This window comes from Culex pipiens, chromosome 2 (genome assembly GCF_016801865.2).
Source record: "Culex pipiens pallens isolate TS chromosome 2, TS_CPP_V2, whole genome shotgun sequence".
In the NCBI taxonomy this organism is placed as follows: Eukaryota; Metazoa; Arthropoda; class Insecta; order Diptera; family Culicidae; genus Culex; species Culex pipiens.
In genome coordinates, this window is record NC_068938.1 from 199,433,361 (window position 1) to 199,457,369 (window position 24,009).

At 38.4% G+C, this 24,009-nt stretch overlaps 1 protein-coding gene across 3 annotated transcripts in view; it reads left to right on the plus strand.

Moving 5' to 3' along the window:
• The window catches only part of LOC120431713 (orexin/Hypocretin receptor type 1-like), a 276,085-nt gene that overhangs the window by 235,773 nt on the left and 16,303 nt on the right, over positions 1-24,009 (plus strand). For all 3 annotated transcript variants that reach the window (XM_052707482.1, XM_052707485.1, XM_052707483.1), the window contains 2 exons: positions 3,560-3,707; positions 18,745-18,883. In XM_052707482.1, the coding sequence (XP_052563442.1) occupies positions 3,560-3,707; positions 18,745-18,883 (287 nt within the window). The remainder of the gene's footprint in view (positions 1-3,559; positions 3,708-18,744; positions 18,884-24,009) is intronic.

Sequence of the window (24,009 nt, forward strand, 5' to 3'; positions counted from 1 at the left end):
GGTTACACACTGTACGATGACGTCCAGCTGTACGATCCTCGGAGTCTCGTCGTCCAGACGACAATGACGCACGGTGATGGTTCGTCGTCTGGTTAAACATTCTTGTGCCAACATCGGTAATTTCTGCAGCCGGGAGAGGTGCTCTTCCGACCGCTCAACTAACAAGCCGTCGCCATCGTGCTAACTTGTCGTACGTGCATTTTGGGTCAAATTGAGTTAAGAACACCATTTTGTGCAGCTCACAATGCCTCACCTTTTGACCTTCACAGATCCCCAAAATTCGATTTCAATCCTGAGATATTCAACAAAAACCGAAAAAACTCCGTGCATTTTTGTCACTTTACATATGAAAGTAGTTTCAATCTTGTCGTGCTATCTTGTCACTCCATGAAAATTGATGTAAGTGCGACAAAAGGCCAAAGGGATTTCAGGCCAGGAAAGTCAGGATGCGTTTGTCACACGTACAAGCTAGACTACCGTAAACATTTGTAATTATAACTCGGGACTCCAGCAACCAACTTCAACCAAATTTTGGGACAATGCACAGAATGGTGAGCCAAACAAAACGTGTTTGTTATTGTTTACATTGCGTGCTCTCGTTTTTGAATATTCAAGGTCAAACATTAAAACGCGTTTTTCTCGGAACGTCAAAATGGCGGGTGCGACAAGATAGCACGACGACGTCGAAGCGTTCTCTTCAAATATGCACCAGAATCAAGCTGGTTCGAGGTGGTAGTACGTGAGCAAGACCGTCCGACACCAGTCGTCGGGGGCCAGATTTAATTTCCTAACCTCAAAATGATAGCTGGCTCTCACTGACCACAGGCACTTGGGGTTCTGCACTACGACATCAGGTTGAAATCCACTTGTGTGTGTGAGCTGCGCTTGGGGAAAACTGGAGTAGACTATAGGTGGCTATACAAATTTTGTTGCAAAATCCAGTTTGTAATATTCAGCAGCTAATCCGTTGGGAAATTTGCACAAATGAATGAAGTATAATGAGTACTTGTTTGTTCTTCGAGTGTTGCGCAGTTACATTGTGTGATAATATGGATGACCTGCAACGGTTTAAAATAAAATTATAATAGCTTTAAAATTCCCAGCGTTTTCTTATCTAAATGCTAGCTTAAGGGGTTACATACATGTAGAAAATCACAAAATTTTATATTACAGAATATTTGTTGAATCCACTCAAAAGATGATTATTAATCACTTCTGAAAGTTTCATGAAGATATTTCATGTTTAAATTAAGTGAGAGACGATTTAAGCTCAAAATTTTGCCATGCGCAAAGCGGGCTGTCAAACTTTGTTGGCGTTTTTCTCTAAACCCCGAGTTGGTTTACGGGTGCCACGATATCTCGAGATGAGATGGTCCAAATTGGCTGAAATTTGAGGTGAAGACTCTCAAGATGTATCCCGTGTGCATGACGAAGCTCAATTTTTAAAATTTGCTTTTTAAAAAAATACAAAAATCAAAAACTAACGGTTTTTTATATGAAAAACACAAAAATATTTTTATCTTTTTCTAAAATAAACTTTTTGAAAATCGGGCTTCGTCATGCACACGGAATCGGTTTAACGAGTCTTCACCAAAATTTTGAGCCGATTTGGTCAAGACAGTGTTGAGATATCGTGGCACCCTTTTTTTGAAACTGCTAACTTGAAATTGCTATATCTCGGCAATCATGCAACCAAATATCTCCAAATTTGTTTTGTGACAATGTATATTTTAATGCCCTGAAAAAAGAATAAAAAACAAAAGTCGAAGTGTGTGCTCATACCAACCTCTGATTTTTGCAGATATACATGTATGTAAACCCTTAACCCACCACTCCGACAGAACCGTAACGAGCCACGTTCTCTACCGTCCATCGTTTAAGTATTCTTGTCGCACTGGTTTTCAATCAGCTCGCGTAGATATCACAATCTTTGAGGAATTCCCCGGCGTGCCGTTCCCGGAGCTACTCGCAGGTCCTGTTGATTGAGTACGGAACTAGTGGTGGGGGCCTGCTCTTCTTCAGAACAAGCCCCTCCAGGATCTCGTACCGCCGTCGGGCGTCGTGTTTGACAAGGGTTACGAGGCCTGTCATCACGGGTAATTCATGGACCTCGGGTGTTCCGTGTGATGGATGCGAGGCTCGTCTTCTAGCCACGGAAAGCCGCGTGGAGGGCGACCACAAGCCACACGGCACGTGTCCTTTTACCTCTGTTTCTTTTCCAATCCAAATTTCATAGACAAAGGGAATATAATTTACATTAATTCTGCTCATATTATAGATAAAACATCCTCCAAATTTAATTCTTCTCTACTGAATTTTTCTTACCAAGTGAGATTTATTGAAAATATGATGACGATAATCTTTCCCGAATTCTAAAAAAAAAAGAAATCAATGAGATAACGATTTTTATTATGAATTATACTGTAATTATAGACCGTCCAATTTCCCGTCCCGGGAAATTTGTAAATTTCCCGGGAATTCCCGAAATTCAATCGGAAGTAAACATTTTTTTTAAATTTTTGGAACTATTTTTTGAAAATGCTCTGAAAAAATAATAAATTAACAAACTCAACATGATTTTGTTCAATTCAATGTATTGTTTGGTTTATATATAATTAATCAGATAATCAGAATTTTATCAGAATTATTTCTGATAATATTATTTTTTGAAGCAACTGGGAATAGATCTTGCTTAATGAGTATTAAATTATTACAATTAGGTAAGTTTTAGCAGATTGATGTTATTTCATCAAAACAATTTGTGCAAAAAGAATTAATTCAATTGGTTGAATACCAAGTACTAGAGAAATTACAATTTGAAGTAAAAGAATTATGGAGCACTGGTGCAACTACAGGTGTTAGAGGGTTAAATGTGAAAAAATAGAAGACTTTTTGTCAAATGATGTTAATTTATCGTATAATTTAAATCATATTGCATAATACAGTAGTTGTTAGGTAACTGGGCTGAGAACGTAGCCCAGCCACCGAATGTTGCTTGTTAACTGGGCTGAACAAAAAATAACGAGGGGACCACCGATGCATAATGTTTTCCAGATTAAATATAAAAATGTTTTTTTTCTCATTTCAATAAACTGGTCACAGAGGAAATTAAAAAATTTATAATCAAAAAATACAATTTTGTTGCATAAGATTAATTAAAACCAAGATCATAACAATTTTCAATAAATTTTAAATTTCCCGGGAATTCCCGGGATTTCCCGGGAAATTGGCTGAGAATTTCCCGTTTCCCGGGAAATTTGTAACCCTGGGAAATTGGACGCTCTATGTAATTATCAAGGTTTTGGCGGAATTAGAATGTGCCATTAATTCTTTAGGCAATAGCTGCATAATGTTTAAAAAAGGCTTAATGAAGGTCTGTTTGCTTTATTGTATCACAAATTATTACAAAATCCCAATTTCCATTACAATTTTCCGGAAAAACCCAACAGAACAAAAGAAAAGCTCAACAACAAACCCCCTTTTGTCAGTTTCGATTTGCCCACACAATCACACTCAGCCATCCACTCTCTCTCTCTCTCTCTCTCTCTTTCAATTCCAGACGGTTTCGGTGACGGTGTCGGTGCTCACGTTGACGTTCATCTCGATTGACCGCTGGTACGCGATCTGCTTCCCGCTGCGCTACAAACCCCGGCCGGAACGTGCCTGGCGGTCCATCGCCGTTATCTGGCTGATTGGCTTCCTTTCGGGTGAGTGTTGGCCGTCGTCGTCCCTCGATACTGGCTGTTAACCGAGGCACACACTATAGAAAGACCGTGACACATTGTGGGTTGACTTTTGAAGGGGGCGTAATTGTTTAATCTTATTTACAGAGTCCAAAAATATATTATTTTTTTTATTGTGATTTTTCATAAATAGACTAAAACCTAAATAAATTTAAATAATTTTTAACCAAATTCGATCACTTTCTCCCACTATGAAATGAAAAAATCAGCTAGTGGACGAGTGAAATTCGAAAGCCGACAAGCCAGCCACGCATTCCATTCCATTCATTCCACACATTCCATTTGGTTCCATTTCCACCAATTTCATAGATTTTCGAGCCTCGTTATACATTGATACCGGCAGCAGCAGACGTCCAAGCGACAGTGTAACTTCAACATGTGGGCAGGCAAACGTTGATACAAACTTTGTAATGTGGTGGATTCTAGGGAAAAACAGGGATATTTGGTGTGGTTAACAGAGTGGAATGCAATATACATTTACTTAAATATACCATTGAGTTTAACGTGAAGCCGTTGATCAATTTCAATGAAAATTGATCATCACTCTAAAATGCTCTTAAATGCAGAGCACCAAAATGAATCAGCAAGTCGACATTATCGTGCTATCTTGTCGTACGTCACTTTTGAACGAGAAAAATGCATCTCAATTTTAGACCTTGAATGAACAAAAACTAGAGCACGACGCACAACAAAAAACTCATTTTGTTTAGCTGACCATTCTGAGCAATGTAACGAAGTTTGGCTGAATTTGGTTGTTGGAATCCCGAGTTATAATTAAAAATGTTTGCAGTACATGTACGTGTGTCAAACTGATTCTGACCATATTCCCATTGGCCAGTTGACGCACTTGCAGCAATGTTCAGGGTGTGTGAAGACAGTCCAATAAGATTCAAACTTCTTTCATGTGAAGAGTGACAATAATGCACGGATTTTTTTTCGGTTTTTATTAGATATCTCAGGATGGAAATCGAATTTTGGGGATCTGTAACGGTCAAATGTGAAGCACAAGATAAGATAGCACGACAACGACGATGTGCCGGTGGTTGCCTTTCATGAAGCCGCTGAAGGAATTTTTGATCTAAATCAAATGAATCTCAAAATTTTGTAATACCTTCTATTTAACAAAATATCACATGTTTCCTGTCTCTGAAACGACTATATGTGTTCCTTGTAGAAATTTGCCTGCTTAAGAGCGAGTTTTTCACCAATGTGTAACAGGTCGTATTTAGGTGCTCCGATTTGGATGAAACTTTCAGCGTTTGTTTGTCTGTACATGAGATGAACTCATGCCAAATATGAGCCTCCTACGACAAAGGGAAGTGGGGTAAAACGGGCTTTGAAGTTTGAGGTCCAAAAAACATAAAAAATCTTAAAATTGCTCGCATTTCAGTAAAACTTCATCAATTCCAACTCTCTTAGATGCATTTGAAAGGTCTTTTGAAGCACTTCAAAATAAGCCATAGACATCCAGGATTTGTTTAACTTTTTCTCATAGCTTTTGCAAATTACTGTTTAAAATTATTTTTTTTTAAATCTTAATATCTTTTTGCAACAGCCTCCAACACCCATACTCCCATAGGTTAAAAGTTAGGGAATTTCGTGGACTATAAGCCTACGGTAATAACTTTTTGGCCAATCGCAGTTTTTCTCATAGTTTTTCGATTTTTCTGTATCAAACATTCTACAACGTTAGTTTTTGCCCTGTAGGCTTCCATAGCGGCACTTTTTAGTCTCATTTTTTTGTCATATTCGGAATCCTCGGAAAATTTCACGTAAGTTAGAAGTATTGGAGTTGTAAATTTGATTGAAAAATAATGCCATTTAGAATGAATTAAAATATTTTTTAACAATTTGTTGAATTGGGGGTCAAACAGGTTTTCGCCTACTTGATACAGCATTTGACGTATTGATCACAGGGTAAATAAGATCTATTTCTTTTTTCAAAAATGTTTTATTTAAGAGCGAGTTTTTCACCAATGTGTAACAGGTCGTATCGAGGAGCTCCGATTTGGATGAAACTTTCAGCGTTTGTTTGTCTATACATGAGATGAACTCATGCCAAATATGAGCCCTCTACGACAAAAGGAAGTGGGGTTAAAAGGGCTTCGAAGTTTGAGGTCCAAAAAACCTAAAAAAATTAAAATTGCTCGCATTTCCGTAAAATTTCATCAATTTCAACTCTCGTAGATGCATTTGAAAGGTCTTCCGAAGCACTTCAAAATGGGCCATAGACATTCAGGATCGGCTTGACTTTTTCTCATAGCTTTTGCAAACTACTGTTAAAAATTGATTTTTTTAAAACCTTAATATCTTTTTGCAACAGCCTCCAACACCCATACTCCCATAGGTCAAAAGATAGGTAATTATATGGACTATAAGCCGACGGTATTAACTTTTTGGCCAATCGCAGTTTTTCTCATAGTTTTTCGATTTTTCTACAACAAACATTTTACAACGTTAGTTTTTGCCCTGTAGACCTTCATAGCGGCACTTTTTGGTCTCAATTTTGTCATATTCGGAATCCTCGAAAAAATTCACGTTGGTTAGAAGTATTGGAGTGGTAAATTTGATTGGAAAAATTGCCATTTAGAATGAATTAAAATATTTTTTAAAATTTGTTGGATTAGGGGTGAAACAGGTTTTCGCCTACTTGATGCAGCATTTGACGTATTGATCACAGAGTAAAAAAGATCTGTTTCTTTTTACAAAAAAGTTTTATTTAATTATTTTTAAAATCAAATTTACCACTCCAATACTTCTAACTAACGTGAAATTTTCCGAGGATTCCGAATATGACAAAAATGAGACCAAAAAGTGCCGCTATGGAGGCCTACAGGGCAAAAACTAACGTTGTCAAATGTTTGTTGTAGAAAAATCGAAAAACTATGAGAAAAACTGCAATTGGCCAAAAAGTTAATACCGTAGGCTTATAGTCCATATAATTACCTATCTTTTGACCTATGGGAGTATGGGTGTTGGAGGCTGTTGCAAAAAGATATTAAGGTTTTAAAAAAATCCATTTTTAACAGTAATTTGCAAAAGCTATGAGAAAAAGTCAAGCCGATCCTGGATGTCTATGGTCCATTTTGAAGTGCTTCGGAAGACCTTTCAAATGCATCTACGAGAGTTGGAATTGATAAAGTTTTACTGAAATGCGAGCAATTTTAAGATTTTTTATGTTTTTTGGACCTCAAACTTCAAAGCCCGTTTTACCCCACTTCCCTTTGTCATAGAGGGCTCATATTTGGCATGAGTTCATCTCATGTATAGAAAAACAAACGCTGAAAGTTTCATCCAAATCGGAGCACCTCGATACGACCTCTAGAACAAACCGAGCAATATTTACAAAAACTGCCTCTTAATCCAAATCCAGGTCCAGAATTGCATGAAATTGATTGCTTCTACGAACTTGTATAGCCTATTTAAAAAAATGTTTTAGTTTGTTCTCATTCAAGTTTTACAGAATTTAAAATAAGGCTGTCTCGTCAATCTGATAGATCGTTTTTTATGTAAATTCGCCTGCTGAATCCATCCCCATCTTTAGGTTTAAGGGTTTTTTTGTGATTTCCAGGGTTTTGAGCATGAGCATGAGAGACCACCCATGGTTGTCCTTCTCCGTTGCTGAACAGAACCGTAATATCCTTTCAGCACTACTGATCATAGGCTTCGACTATCAAGTGGTATTTCCCTTATCAACATCATGTATGAATGCGCTGAAAAGATAAAACACCATGACTTCCAAAACAAGATCAGTTGCGAATAGGTAACAGTCATTGGCCACCAACGGCGCCCGCCATGTCAGTTTGTAGATCTCGATTTTAAGGGACGGGAATGTTAGTTAGCGCAGGTTGCTACTAGGGCAGCTGATTTACTCTGTGCTTACACCCCACGAGCGCCAGGAACCTGAAAATTGGTTAGTAGGATAGGGTGTTTGGTCAGGATTCATCATAGAAGATGATGATGCGACCCAAAATCATAGTGTTTGTTGAAAGGTATTATATTTTATTCTCAAGGCAAACAATCGGTTGCTGCGGATGAGACATTTCCCGTTTAACTGTTGTTAAATTTTTTATGAAATGGTTTAATCTTAGACAGCCGGCTGTGGAAAGATAAAACCAAATAATATTTATTTATACAATGAGGTGTTAAACGCAATGCTGCAATGATAGCGTAGTCTGATTTTTAATTATATAATCATTTAGTTCATGAATGTGTTACGGAATAGACGCGACGAACTCAATCATCAAATGCCTTCCGATCTTCTTTCTGTTAGCTAGATAAGGTATTGATTTTAGTTGCCTCTCGAGCTACGATGCTATGGAGAGGGCTTAACACACAAACAACCGACGTCGAGCCCTCCGAGCTACGGAGCTATGGGAAGGTCTTTTCAACACAAAAAAGACTCGCGCACCACACGACGTTCTTGATGAAACAAAAAAATTTTGTTACGCGATAAACCTAACGAACTCGGATCGTTTTTATCGAAAACTATATAAAGAGAACAAAAAAATCTCATCGGCCAACGAACGCGCAAACTAAGTAAAATGAAAAAGAAGAAGAAGAAGACCAATCACCCCATGCACACAAACAGCGACACAAAAGAGACGAAAATAACAAAAAAACAGGACTGCGCGTCCTCATAGGTACTGCACTAATGATCAATGAACTCACTTGATTGTTCAAAAATCAAATCGAATTGATTTAAAGTAATTGCCAATGTGTAGAAACAATTTAAACCGTTAATAGTTGGCGACGACCCGAACACAACGTGGACAATTTTTAAAGGTAGAAATAAATAAAACAAAACAAAAAAATACCAAGAACATTAAAAAATAGGATTCACAAAAAAGGGCCTATATCTCCCACGCATACTAAAAAGTTCAAGATGGTATGTCAGAGACATAACCGAAAGACATAGGACCAAACAATTTGAATGTGTTTTTGGATTGCTAGTGAAATCTGAAATATTTTATTTTGTTTCATAGATTTGTCGGCAAAATTGTCATAAATGTTCTCCCAAGGTGAACCTTCTATGAGGGCACCGGCAACTCCAGGATGTGGCCACTACGGTCGAAATGTCAATTTTCATGTTCAGTATCAAAAACCATGAATTTTGATATCCATATTGCCACAACTCGTATGGTTCTGTTAAAGACCCTCCGGGCCCCGGGGAAACCTGCTTTGAGATCACCGGTCACTCAAGGTTGTGGCCACTACTGTCGGAATGTCAATTTTCATGTACAATATCAAAAACCATGAATTTTGATACCAATATGCCACAACTCGTATGGTTCTGTAAAAAGTCCTCCGGGCCCCGGGGGAACCTGCTTTAAGGGCACCGGCCACTACTGTCGAAATGGCCATTATTATGTTCAGTATAAAAAACCATGAATTTTGATACCCATATTGCCACAACTCGTATGTTTCTGTAAATGTCCCCCCAGGCCCCGGGGGAACCTTCTTTGAGGGCACCGGCCACTCCAGGTTGTGGCCACTACTGTCGAAATGGCCATTATGTTCAGTATAAAAAACCATGAATTTTGATACCCATATTGCCACAACTCGTATGTTTCTGTAAATGTCCCCCCAGGCCCCGAAGGAACCTTCTTTGAGGGCACCGGCCACTACAGTCGAAATGGCCATTATTATGTTCAGTATCAAAAACAATGAATTTTGATACCCATATTGCCACAACTCGTATGTTTCTGTAAATGTCCCCCCAGGCCCCGGGGGAACCTTCTTTGAGGACACCGGCCACTCCAGGTTGTGGCCACTACTGTCAAAATGGCCATTATTATGTTCAGTATCAAAAACCATGAATTTTGATACCCATATTGCCACAACTCGTATGTTTCTGTAAATGTCCCCCCAGGCCCCGGAGGAACCTTCTTTGAGGGCACCGGCCACTCCAGGTTGTGGCCACTACTGTCGAAATGGCCATTATTATGTTCAGTATCAAAAACCATGAATTTTGATACCCATATTGCCACAACTCGTATGTTTCTGTAAATGTCCCCCCAGGCCCCGGGGAACCTTCTTTGAAGGCACCGGTCACTCCAGGTTGTGGCAACTACTGTCGAAATGGCCATTATTATGTTCAGTATAAAAAACCATGAATTTTGATACCCATATTGCCACAACTCGTATGTTTCTGTAAATGTCCCCCCAGGCCCCGGGGGAACCTTCTTTGAGGACACCGGCCACTCCAGGTTGTGGCCACTACTGTCAAAATGGCCATTATTATGTTCAGTATCAAAAACCATGAATTTTGATACCCATATTGCCACAACTCGTATGTTTCTGTAAATGTCCCCCCAGGCCCCGGAGGAACCTTCTTTGAGGGCACCGGCCACTCCAGGTTGTGGCCACTACTGTCGAAATGGCCATTATTATGTTCAGTATCAAAAACCATGAATTTTGATACCCATATTGCCACAACTCGTATGTTTCTGTAAATGTCCCCCCAGGCCCCGGGGGAACCTTCTTTGAAGGCACCGGTCACTCCAGGTTGTGGCAACTACTGTCGAAATGGCCATTATTATGTTCAGTATAAAAAACCATGAATTTTGATACCCATATTGCCACAACTCGTATGTTTCTGTAAATGTCCCCCCAGGCCCCGGGGGAACCTTCTTTGAGGGCACCGGCCACTCCAGGTTGTGGCCACTACTGTCGAAATGGCCATTATTATGTTCAGTATAAAAAACCATGAATTTTGATACCCATATTGCCACAACTCGTATGTTTCTGTAAATGTCCCCCCAGGCCCCGGGGGAACCTTCTTTGAGGGCACCGGCCACTCCAGGTTGTGGCCACTACTGTCGAAATGACCATTATTATGTTCAGTATCAAAAACCATGAATTTTGATACCCATATTGCCACAACTCGTATGTTTCTGTAAATGTCCCCCCAGGCCCCGGGGGAACCTTCTTTGAGGGCATCGGCCACTTCTGGTTTTGGCCACAACTGTCGAATTGGCCATTTTTCATGAGAACCGCCGCATCATAGCGACTTCCACGCCGTCCGCTTCGCTCGAATTTCCTCCTTCTGCTGCCGGTGGTTCTTCCTTCTGGTTGCTGGTCCTCTTCTTCTATTGGCCGCTGCTGCTGCTGCTCCGCGCCGGCCCGACGTGCACAGTTCGAGTGCTCGTTCCAAAGTGACTTGCTTTTGCGAAATTTTCTGCTTAAATAGCGGCACAGCCGGAGAACGGCACAAAAGAGGCGCGGTCTCGAATGCATACGCTCGCTCTGATTGGTCATCTGTCCGATTTGTACTGAAAAATTACTCATTTTGATTGCATGTTTTAAGTGCTTTAACTATGTTTAGTCAGACTATCTATGTAGTTAAACAATAGCTGAAGTCTTCCTCTTTCGATTGGTGGTCCAACCATCTGGATTGATTCACAGGGAAAAAAGATATAAGCGTTCAAAATGTCCCCTTTTTTAACGCTTAAAAGTGACGCTTTGGATCGAATTTCTGAACTGGCCCCCCAATATAGTAAGTAAAGACATAGTCCTATGTCAAAAAAAAAAAAATCAAGTAAACACGTAACATGGAACGAACTCACCAGACGATATTTGATAATCCTCCACTCGCAGAAATTTTTCGCTTTCAAAGATGAAGAAGTCCACCTTCCATCTTTGAAACACAACCGCCACCGATCACTCGCAAACCAACATCACTAAACCAATGAGCCTCCCACCCAACACCCAGACTCGGTAGTCAACACCACCCACCACCGTTAGAGCACAGCGCCAGCATGTCATCTGTTTACCAACAAAGCGCGATGACACCAAACACTGACGATGCTCTCTCTCCCTCACTCAAAACGAACAAACGTCACTGATGGACGGCGGACGCCACTCCTCAGGGAAACCTTCATCTTCCCGGGCAACTTCTATAAAACGTCCACATTTCGAACACACAACCAACACCAAAAACTTCCGAAAACACTACAAAATCACGAAAATCCCGGCGCACCGCAAAACAATCAACCGCTCGTGGGCAATGTTGCCAGGCTTCCTCTTTTTGTGATTTCCAGGGTTTTGGGTAAAAATATGATTTTTGATATTTTTTTCAAAAAAATCTGTTTTTGTTAAAGTTTGTCTCAGATGTTTTTTAAAAGCGAGGAAACTGCAGTTTCGATGAAAAATCCAATCCAAAAATGTATTTTGAAATCGCAAAAAAAAGAACGTTGCAAAACTCGTGTTATTCAGTATTATCTTAAATCTACTATTATTATTTATTTGTAAAAGGTGCACCAAAATATATTCGACTTATTTTTTTTCTGCATGGAATGGCACAGCTAAACCATTTCTGTAGGTTTTTAAAAGATTTCCTAACCAAGAGCAAAAAAATCCTAGATGATAAGATAAGGCTTATGATTAAGGTTATTTTGCGTAATTAAGTCAGATGCATTTTGTTTTTATTATTTTTTCAAGGTTTATGTCAACATTCAACTCTTGAATTTAACTGTTTTCTTAGTTTTGGTGTCAAACAAGCTCTTTTTTAACATTGATGAGTTGAATTCATGCATCTTGACTTTTAGTTTACTGTTTTTACTGAGTATATGTTATGCCTTATTTTAGGGTTTTTCAGATTCACATTTTTACACATTTTTTTTTATTAATATTACTCAAAAAATAGGTATTATTCATCCTACCAAATTTGAAACATTCCAAAATTCAACTTTTTTTTTCTGTGTGACTTGTTTTGGATATGAAATTAATATTATAACTATAATTTTTCAAACTCTTTAAGCCCAGATACCTGTGAAAAACTTTCCCATCAGAAATCAAGAAGTTTTCTTATCTTCAAATTCGTCCTGTCGAAAAACAATTAAAACCTCCTATCTCCGTACCAATCACCACCAAAATTCAATTAACCAATTATCCCCCCTCCCCCCCCCCTTCTTTCAATTGTCACACTATGTATGTCCATTAGCGAAATCCAACTAAAATTTATCGCCCTCCAAATGGCTCGTTGCAGTTGGCGCAGCACCGCTCTAACGAGAGTATCTTTTGCAGATTTCGATAATGGCTTCTCCTTGAAAAAGAAAAAAAAATCGCTCTCTTATTTTGCAGTGCACTGTAGAAGCACTACGAACGACCACTTTACTGCTTGATGCGAGAAAAACTAATAAAATTGCGATTTTAAGCAAGCAGTGCGGTGGAGGACCCTTTTGGATTCGACAGCTCATGGTGGGTTACTTATTGTTGGTTTTAAAGTTAAAAATATTTTTGGATGATATCACTTAAAACAAACTTTTTTGTTTTAACTAAACTTTCCCAAATTTTAAATGAGTGAATTTTCGGTCGTTCACTTTATAATCTTTAAATCCAAAATGCTTTTAGCTGCAAAGATTGTTATTTATGGGGTCTGCATCTTATGCTTTCACTTTGAAGCTGTTTCGCACAGCTGCAGCTGGTCACAACTGGCCACTAGTGATGGGTTAAGTCCTAAAATACTCGAGTCAGTAAAATTGGCTTATAAAATTGAAAAAAGAAACTTAAGTTTTCTTTTTGACAACGGTAGAACATAAATCATTTATTTCTTAAATAAGAAAAATCAGGTCTTTTAAGGGTCAATGAAACAAAACCGGATACTCTACAAAGTATCGCCATAAAATTGCTTCAAAAGAAATTCCTGATCTGAAACTGCAACTGCAATCGGAAAAACGTTGAAAATGGGGCTGTAAGCGAGTGCTCGTGCAGTGCTATTGCTTTGATGGAATAAGCAGCTTTGTGTGTAACACACACCAGAAATATTCTTGTTTTCCCAGAACAACACACATACAAATACAAACTCGGATAAATCCTTACAATCGGAGATTTGTACGATTTGCAGTGCCCTAGACAGCAAAAAAAAGGCAAAAATAGGGTCAGCGAGCAAAAGGATAAGACCAGGGAATGATATTCCCATCACGAAACGCTCGTGGATTCTACTTTGCCTTACTTCAACACGGAGGAAAGCGCTCCGCCGGGAAAGTTTAAATTCAAATAAAATAAAGACATACACCCGCGTGGTTGGGATGCGCACGTGGATGTTGTTGGTTGGTTGGAAGCTCGACCAAACAATTTCTATTTTGAAAGTGAGCACACAAAAAAACTGCGATGAGAAAGTTTGTGCGATGTTCCACTTTCCTGCAGATTTATTGTGGCTTAATATCGGATCGCAAAAGTTAGGCACAATGGATTTGAGCTTGGGGAAATTTAAGCGGAAGCGTTGAACAGTTTATTGGAGGACAAATAAGTCCTTACATTTATTCTTTTTCTGTTTTTTTTAAGTATTTTTATAATTGTTTCGGGTTGCTCTTTAAGTTTTCAAAAAAACAAGAAAAGTAAAAATCTTGCACTTTTAACATTAATTCCATATTTTAAAAGAAAAAGTGAACATTGCATGGAATGAGAAACTTCAAACAACAAAACTCACAAATAAAGATAATTGACATCATTGATAACATTTTGATAGTTCTATAAAAATAAAAATAAAATGTATCTTAAGAACGCATTTTTGATCAATTTTATATCCTATGTCTTATTAAAAACTACAGAAAAATCGGTACACATTTTTTAAACTACCCGTCTTATATTTCTATTCATATTTCCAGCATTATGAAAAAAAATATAAGGAAAACATAGAAAATAAAGTTGTCAAAATATGTTGAGATCCATTTTAATTATTCAATTTGACAATTTCATCTTTTTTATGAAGGAAGGTCTGAGTTATTTTCCACAAAATATATGATTTACAATTTTTCTATTTAAAAAAAAACTGTATTCTTTGAAAATTTCAACATTTATCATAGAAAACTGTAATGAAGTACAAATCTTAACAAAGTTTTGTATTGCTAATTATGTAAAAATTAGGTATCTTGTAAACAAAATATATTAATTAAAAAAATCCAATGCATAACAAATCTTTATCCATGTTGCAAATTTAAAAAATCAAAGTTGTTTGAAAAAATCCTCTTTTTTAGTTTTTTTTTAAGGTTTAAGTTTACAGTTTTTTTACGTTTAAACTTGCTACATCATCAGAAAAATATCTAAGGTTTTTTTTTAAATGTCCTATAAACTATTATGTTTCATATGTTTATAGGACCTAATAAAAAAAACTCTGAATATATTTTAAGTAAAAGCTTCAAACTTCGTAGAGTATTTGGTTTGATTGAGGTCAATTTGATACGTTGTTTTCAATATGGACGATATGTAAATCAGCGAAAATGTTGTCGTGTGACAACGTTTCTGTTCAATAAAGTATTTTCAAAAACTAGTGAAACCCATTCGAAAGCACGTGTCGTACATTTATCCAACGAAATTTGTTTACCGAGTTGAATAATTACGACGAGTGCTGAAAAAATAAAGTTTTGCAATGAATTGTAAACAACATTTTTCGCAATTCCAAAAAAATGCATTTTGAATGTAATTTTACATCACACATCGATGTGCTAAGTAAATTCACCGTTCAAAACAAAACAAAATTGTTACTGTTTGATAATAGTGCTGAAAAGTAGAACTTTTAAGCACTGGTATTGAAAGGTATTAATTTTTCAATCTGTTATTTTTGGCAGAAAAAAAAATTTTTTTTGCTACAACCAGAAACCATATGAAAGTTTCCTCAAATTAAAAAAATAGTAGAACAAACTTAAGATATTTGGAACCATAGAATCAAGGCTCTTTCCCGACATTGGTGCGGGGTGAGTCGAAATATTTCGTTGCGAAAAAGTTTTTTAAGACAACGACAACATTGTCAAATTTTGCATTATGAATTTCCTTGATTTCGTAGCCAAATTTGAATTTTGGATTGATATCTTTTCACAAGCTTAATGGATTTTCAACTTTAAAATGAGATTTGAAGATAAAAATTCTTCACGATTTTTATATGAGATACTACAATCAATCGAATCCACTTGGTATTCAAACACATTTGCACGGTTTTAACAAATTTAAAAAATATATATAAACCGACATCTCAGTAAATTACTCCATTGATGTTGTTTATTCGTCCAAAAGCCGCCGATAAAATGTGCCAGTATTCCGGAACAATTTTATTAATTCAATCAAAATGTACCCTTCAAAGGTAACGTACCCGCGAACTCGCCTTTATTCCCAATTTTCCAGCTGATGTATTTTAATTTCAACGCGGTTTTTTTTATTTTTACTCAAAATGTTGGAATTTTTCACCAGCCCTCACCACAGGACAAAGCGAATAATCGTCTCCAAAAATCTCCACCCGTCCAAACACAACCGATATGCTGCCGCCTTGACATGTCCCATATGGTGTGTGATGTCGGCGCTGCTGTACAGATGCAAATTTATGCAAATTAATTTTGGTGTTTTTCGAACCTGGCGCTTTTTATCAGCTCGATAGAGATTGTAAAACCATCGTGTTGAATCAACACCAAAAAAAATCTGCAAACAACAGTCAACAGATCAATTTGCCATCACCTCCAAAGTGAAAAATAAAGTTCTATCTGGCAACCATGAACAGTGCATTAATATCACCAAAAACCAGAACAAATATGTTGCCGTCAGCAACACGACCCACTCCGGTGGGGGACGCAAAGTTTTCCAATTTCTGGCTTTTGCGGGCGTCCCTTGCATTTTGAGGAACAAAAACAGTGTTGCCAGCACCAGCTGTGGTGGTGTCGGTATCGGTTGGCCCTAGTTCTGGTGGTCTCTGGATCTCCAACGGGATACTGATTTGCTCCATTACACAGCTTTTCGATAACTTTGGAGTGGAAATAAAACAAACTGAAAAGTTGAGGATGTTGCCTTTTTTTCTGGCGAGATGAGCTGGGAGGAGCTGAGCGTTTTCGAACGAAACTAAATCCAGTGGACATCCTGTTCCGTCCAACGTCAGCCGAAATTGGACTCCCTGTTCAACTTTCGTTGGGTTTGGTCGTCTTTCGAGCTAGCTTAGCGCGTTTTTGACGGTGTTTTGTTAACTTTCGCCGACGGCCATGGCGGCGGCCGCGACGGTGGAGAGTGAGTGGACGGAGCACAGGGCTGAGAATGGAAGGACGTTCTACTGGAACGCGGCCTTGAGGAAAAGTGTGTGGGAGAAACCGGACGGGTTTCAACCCAAGACGCAGGCGGCGACGGGCATGGAGGTGGAAGACTCCGAAGGAGGAGGAGAGGACGGGGGCGAATTTCGTCCCGTGGTCAAGGTTCGCCGCAGGAAGGCTAAGGAGGAGATCAACGTCGGCGATGGCGGCAACGACGGCGATGTGGAGAAACTGCTCAGCAACAACAAGTTCAGCCCGCTAGCGGAGGAGAGCAACAACAACAACAATGCGAACCCAGCAGCAGAAAAAACTATCCCCGTGGTACCAGCAACCGGCAAGTCGGCCGGGGAGAAGAAGCAGCCGCCGCTGGTGGTGAAAGAAATGAGCTTCGCCCGCCTTGCGAAGGTGATGTCGTCGTGTGATGTCCAGCCGGAACACAAACTGACGCGGTACGGCACAAAAATTACGTGCTTCTCGAGCGACGACTTCGACACGGTGCAAGCCCACCTGACGAAGAACAAGGTGCAGTTCTACACGCACGGAAAGCGCAGTGCGAGACCGCACCGGGTAGTAATGCGAGGTCTCCCGAACGTGGAACCGGATTACATCAAGGAGCTGCTCAAGACGGAACATCAGCTGGACGTCTTGGCAGTACACGCCATCAGGCGGAAGCAGCAGCTTCCCGCCATCGATGAGACGCCTTTCATCGTGCTCTTCCCCAAGGGGCACACCAGTCTGAAGGAGTTGAGTAGCAAGGTAAAGAAAGTGGGACCAGTCGTCGTCCGGTGGGTGGCCTACCGGAACAAAGAACCGCACGTGACCCAGTGCAAGAACTGCTTGCAGTTCGGTCACGGAACCAGTAACTGCCATCTCAAGCCAAGGTGCAGCAGCTGTGGGGGTGCCCACAGCACGGAAAAGTGCAAAGCAGAAGAAACGCAAGCCAAGAAATGTGTCAACTGCTCTGGATCCCACGAGGGTCTGGACCGCAGCTGTCCCAAACGTGCGCAGTTCATCCAGTCGAGGCAGCAGGCGTCCAAGCCGAAGCCGCCAGCATGGAAGAAGGACAAACAGACTCCGGCAGGAGCCGCGTTCACCGCGGCGGATTTTCCTCCGCTACCTGGAGCGGTGCCGTCCGTCGGGACGGAAGATAAACATCCTCGTCCCGCAGGAAGAAGTCGAGAAAATACTGGCGCCGGCGCCGGTGCAACCCCGAAGGAGCAACAAGGTGAACGGAAGCTGTACAGCGAGTCGGAGCTGTGGACCATTTACCGGGAATACAGAGTTCGCTTGAGCCAGTGCAAGACACCCGAGGAACAGATTGATGTGATCGCACACTTGCTGACACATGGCACGAGCAAATGATCATCTAATTCAGTTACGGTTTTTTTTTCTTTTCTTTTATTATTTTTTGTACTATTGATCCTCGGTCCTAACCTGGTCACAGCACCTAAAAGGACCTAATAAAAATAAGTTATGAAAAAAAAAAAAAAAAAAAAAACGTCAGCCGAAATCGGAAGCTTTGACGATGTAGGAAAGGAGGGATTTGTGATGCTGGAAAAAAGGTTGTGCGAGAGTGAAGACCTGTAAAGAAAAGCTTTTAGGTTGCACTTTTTGTGGGGTGATTGATCTACTTTAGTAAAGCGGCTTAAATTTGAGATAACTTGGATAAGCAAACATTATTTTTTTCATATGTTTTAATGTTTTAATGCTTCTTTACCATTTTAAGTAAATCAAAATCTCAATCAAAAGTAAAACAATACAAAAAAAATACAAAACTACAATTAGGAGCGAAACAGAAACATATACTTAACAGCTACATAAACTTCAACAAATGTTGAAATCCACTAAAACAAAAATGTTTTAATACCTCCATTTCCAAAAACGTATCACATCATACACGAGTCACTTTTAATGAAACCTGAAGCGTGTTTTCTCTTTTCATTTTCCTAGACTAATCCTTTCAATTTTTCCTTACTTTTTTCCAACACACACAGACCTGCCCGAGTTTCTGGTGCTGACGACCCGGCGGAAAAAGCTGCGCTTCGACATCAAGCTGTTCACCCAGTGTGTGGCCACCTGGGACAACGAGAAGGAGAAAACGTTCTACATTGTCAAATTCGTGTTCCTGTACTCGTAAGTGGCTGATTGCACTGTGGTGTACTTGAATTTTCCCCAACTTTTTACTTTTCTGCGTTTTTTTAAGGCCACAACTGTTCCGTTCGCTTTGTGGGAAGAAGCTTTTTGTGGCGTGCTTTTTTCTTTGTATTTCAACTTTCTATTTTAAGCATTGAATTCGAGACGATGTGTCTTTTTTTTCCTTTTTTGACCAACTGTCTGCTGTCAACTGATATTGCTTTGTCGCAAGTTCGAAAAGAAAATATATTGCAGGCACCGCTGAAGGGAAGTTCCTCGGAAGAGTCAATGTATGGTCACAATTCCCCCCAGCTAGTCCAGCAGCTTGTTTTGTCAGATGTTTTCTTCTGAAGCGATTTGTAACATAAATTGTTTTGATTTGGCACCGGAATGCGTGGGGTGTAGGATACAATGATGCCAAAGAGCATGGAATTGAGTTACCGATACTCACAGGTTGTGATTTCCTGTTGACGTGGGGCGATTTTAATGCAACGACAGGTGGACACGTTTGCAGAATAACTTGCATTTCAAACTAAATTGATGGTGTAAACAGAAATGTTGACTTTTTTCGATAAATCACACAGCAGAGATCCTAGCGGCCCAATTGCGAAGTCATTGGGCATTGCCTGTCCCCGCCTATACATAGTACAAGAATCAGACGGGTCCTCGACCTATCTTTAAACTTCCAATTCCATCAGGCAAAACAAAGCTCAACGCGTATTCAATAATTGTTGAAAAGTAGGCAAAATGTGAAAATTTCAGTTTGGATAGATCTCACCAAGTTTCTGGTTTCTGGTAGTCCTAAGCACCCGGGAGTTGTCCCCTATTATGGTCGTACGCATCTGGAATTCCAGCTGCGCTCACGAGCCTCTATCACGAGCAGCTTGATCTTATTCTTGCCGACACAATTCACATCCTTGCGTACAGATATGTTGGCAATTCTTGGTCAGCTGCTGCTTCAGCACAATATCCACGTTCTCCAACCAACCTTAACCGATCGTCGACCGCCCACCAAGCTTTGCTGATCTTCCAAGTACTTTTTCTCCATCTGCAATACCTTCTCCAGTATCAAATGAAATGGCTTGAGCGCTGCTTGATGCCACTTTCAAAAATATTCCTTTGGCAAACTGCTTTTATTTCTTTCGCACTATTTAATTGTTCTAATAAGATGAATACCACTGTCCAAATTCCCAAAACTGCAGGAAATCTACACATTGTATAATCTTTTCACTTCTTTTCACGTGATTTACTATAAAAACTACCGACTAAACATTTCAAACTCCGCGGACCGCACACCGCCAGCCTCTGCTATCGATGGCAGGGCTGCCAACCTTAAAAAATCCGAAACAAAGTATTTTGCATCTAAAAAAATACTGCCATTTTACGTTACTCACCAGGATTTTTTTTCAATTAAAATTTTCCCGTTTCTAACGTCATGATTCGAAATCCCACTTAGTAGCATATCATTTTTATTATGGATGGCAATAAATCATGAAATAAGTTGGAAATGTAGAAATATCATCAGGATGTAGTAATAAACAGTCAGTTTCAAGAAAATGTATGCAAAATATGTCTTTTTTTAACAATTTTTCATCAGAATTTTAAAATTAAAATGACTTGTTGTGCCGTTTAATTTCCCGACGGACGAGCTCGAGGAGGCGGCCAACACGGAATCGCTGGAAACCTGGACCAGCAAACTGCTACAGCGGTTTTGGACGAGTTGCACGATGTCAGAGAATACTCTGATATCGAGTTTGGTGCCGTGATACTGTGATCTAGTTTTTAAGAAACCCCTTTTCCTTCTCCTATCCCCCTTCTATCCTAGCAAAAGTGACAGGTTTTTTGCGAGTTGTTTTCCTGTTTTCTGTTTCCTTTACAACCAACTTTATTTGTATCCATTGTGATAAATGCCTTATACACAGCTGAAAGGATCCCCCAAAACTCTGTACTGCACTTAAAAAAAACTAATGTTAGTCGATAAACTAAAGAAATAAACTGAATTGAATTGAATTGAAAATGACTTGTTGTGCTTCGAATCCCGGACACTGATAAAAGCTGATTCGAAATCCGGACACTTTTGCTTCGAATTCCGGATACTCGATTTTACTTATGAATCGCACAAATTTGGACTGAAATGTTAGTGAATGGCATTCTTTAGGTCTCAAATAAGCTGTTAACATCAAAACAATCGATAGTTTATATAAAAATTTGCTAGAATTTAAGGAAATCGAAACCATAAATTTCTGTTTTGCCTTCCCGGTGCTTCGAACGCCTATGAAATATTTCAAGTGAAATGTTTCGCATTTTTGGTAAACTTATAATTTTGTTGTATTTAATTGTTTTGGCATTAACTACAGCGATCAAACAAACTTTAAATGAAAGTTAATGTTGGAATTCATCAAATAACACAGTTTTGACATTCATAATGCGAACTTATATCCAAATAATTTATTAAACAATATGAAGTGTCCGGGTTTCGAAGCGTCCGGGAATTCGAATCATGACGTTATAACTTAGAAGGATTATTTTTTAGAATGTAACTGTGTTCATCAACTTTCAAATTCAAATATCAAATTTTGATATGTTATCGCGATTTCAGAAACGTTTTTTTTAATGTTTATTAGTAAGTTTAGGTAAAATGACATAAAAAAGATGTAATATTCATCCATTGTGTAGTGAACTTTTAGCATAAAGATTGATCTTTAATTGAATCAAAGTTAGCTGTTTTCAACATTTAAACCGTCCTTTATCCATTTCATGTAAATTTATTTTATGAATTTTTTCATGAAAAATAAAAAAAAATCATTGTTTTGAAAATATTACAAAAACAAAATTTGCTCTTTACAGAGAAACAATAAAAAATGATTTGTTTCAGAGAAAATATTCAAATAAGTGTCGGATAACGCGATGGCTGTTACGAAGTATTGAAAAATAACCAGAGATGTAAACATTGATGGTGTCACATTCATGTACACAGTAATAAAACAAAATCATGTTTATATTACATCTTGACCTGATGCGAAGTGTATACACCAACAGGATATCGCTACAGATAAACAAACAAATAACAATAAAATAACATAAACTACACAGTAAAAAAAAGTTTAGTTTGGGATGGTCAAAAAAATATGTGATCATATATCACCTATTTTTCGTTGTAATTTAACTTCAATGAATCAGGAATATTCCATATTGCACATAAAAAGATTTGATTTTTCACATTTCAAGAGAAAATATAACTTGTGTTTTATTTTGAAGATATGCTAAATTTTGAAGATGAGCGGAAAATTTTAAATGTCATTATACAATGGCCCCAAGATATTTCTGCATTCAAATGCATTAAGTTTTGGGAGAAAATAATCAGGGGGCAAAACAAAATAAATTACTAGCCATATTTTCAATATTTTTATGGAAAAAGTGTTTAAAATTGCATAATACATCTGTTTGATTGTATTCATCATTAATTTTCAAAATAACTAAGAATTGACGAAAAAGATTATTTTTGCGAAAAAAAGTTTTTGAGGTGCTGTAAATACATCGGACTTTTATAATGATCCTAATATTTTTAAACGAACCCAAATATGCTCAATATCATTATTAATACAGTTGATGCCCCCTATTGTTTGTCCCTCGATTTTTTTTTCTAGGGGGGCATACACATTGAAAAATATTTGCAATGAACTTAATATATCATACGCAAGCTTATGGAGATCAACAATATCAAATTACAGCCCAGACTCGAATATCCGAAGGCCTTGGCAAAATTTCACTTCGAATAATCGAATCACGAAAATATATATATTTTTTCAGCTGAAGTTTGACCCAGTGTTGCGTTCCTCACACGCTCACGCGCTCGTGAGCGCTCACTTTTCGCTCATTCGTGAGGAGGAGCGCTGCGCGAGCTAGCTCACGTTTGCCCGCGCTCACGTTTGCTCCGATTTTTTCAGCTCACGTTTGCTCCACGCTCGCGCTCGCGCTCGTATTTCGCTCACGGAGCGCTCATTTTGGACGTGTCGCTAATCATCTAACGCAGCGATTCTCAACGGGGGTACCGGGCCTACTTGATTTACATGGCAGGGGGTACCAGCCTAGAAGAAGGTTGAGATTCGCTGATCTAACGTTTTTGAGAAAGTTTTTTTTTCAATTCTAGATGGATTTTTTGCGTCAGGTGCAGTAGGGCTGTGGAAATATGACTTTGTGAACAAATTTTATGATATATGAATTGGAATAGCTTAATTTCATCAATCATGTTTTTAAATAAATGGTTGGATTTGCAAGGGTCAAATAATTTTTTAGACATACAGTCGAATGTATAAATATTTTAGAATTCAAAGGCCTTATTGTAGCAGAGGGGCGGAAGGGTATAGACGCCTAAATAAAAGGGCCTGTAAACCTTAGAAAAACTTACAAAACAATGAATTGATTCAAGAGGATTTATGCTTTGGTAAGCTCGATTCAAGGTACTTGTTTGATTAAAATATAACATTAAACTGTTTTTATGTACCTAATCAGCTACCATTAAAAAAAGTTATTCAGTTTATTAAATTTTCAGTGATTCAGTGATTAGAAACGGCTAATCATTTTTATAAGGTTAGTCTTTATTTGGCAAACATTTTAGAAATTAGGGTAACATTTTTGAAATAGTTCTATTTTAAATATATGCCTCAAAATTCCTAAGGGTTGAAATAACCCTTTTGACTCAAATCAAATAAATTTTCAATATTTTTCACCACGAAAAGGTTGGCTCTTCTTCCAACAAGTGGATTTTATTCAACACTTTCGCAACCAAACCTCTGAAAATATTCAATTACAAGTTATATATGATTTTTTGAACAAGGATGATTGTAACTGTTTAAAAGATTATTTAAAAATAAATAAAATATACATAAATTGTCAATATTTTTGTACATAACAAACATAACGTACATACATACAATATGGTCCAATATGGATTTGATTTGTGAACAAACAGTGCATCTCTTCACGTAAATGAATGTTTACATTATGAATTTAGTTTTTTGTTCCTTGTTCGAAAAATGTCTAGATTTTAAATAGAACGTACTAGGGGAAATATACCCATTTTAATCACACTAAGCCGTTCGACCAATTCTCATCACTTTTGCCGT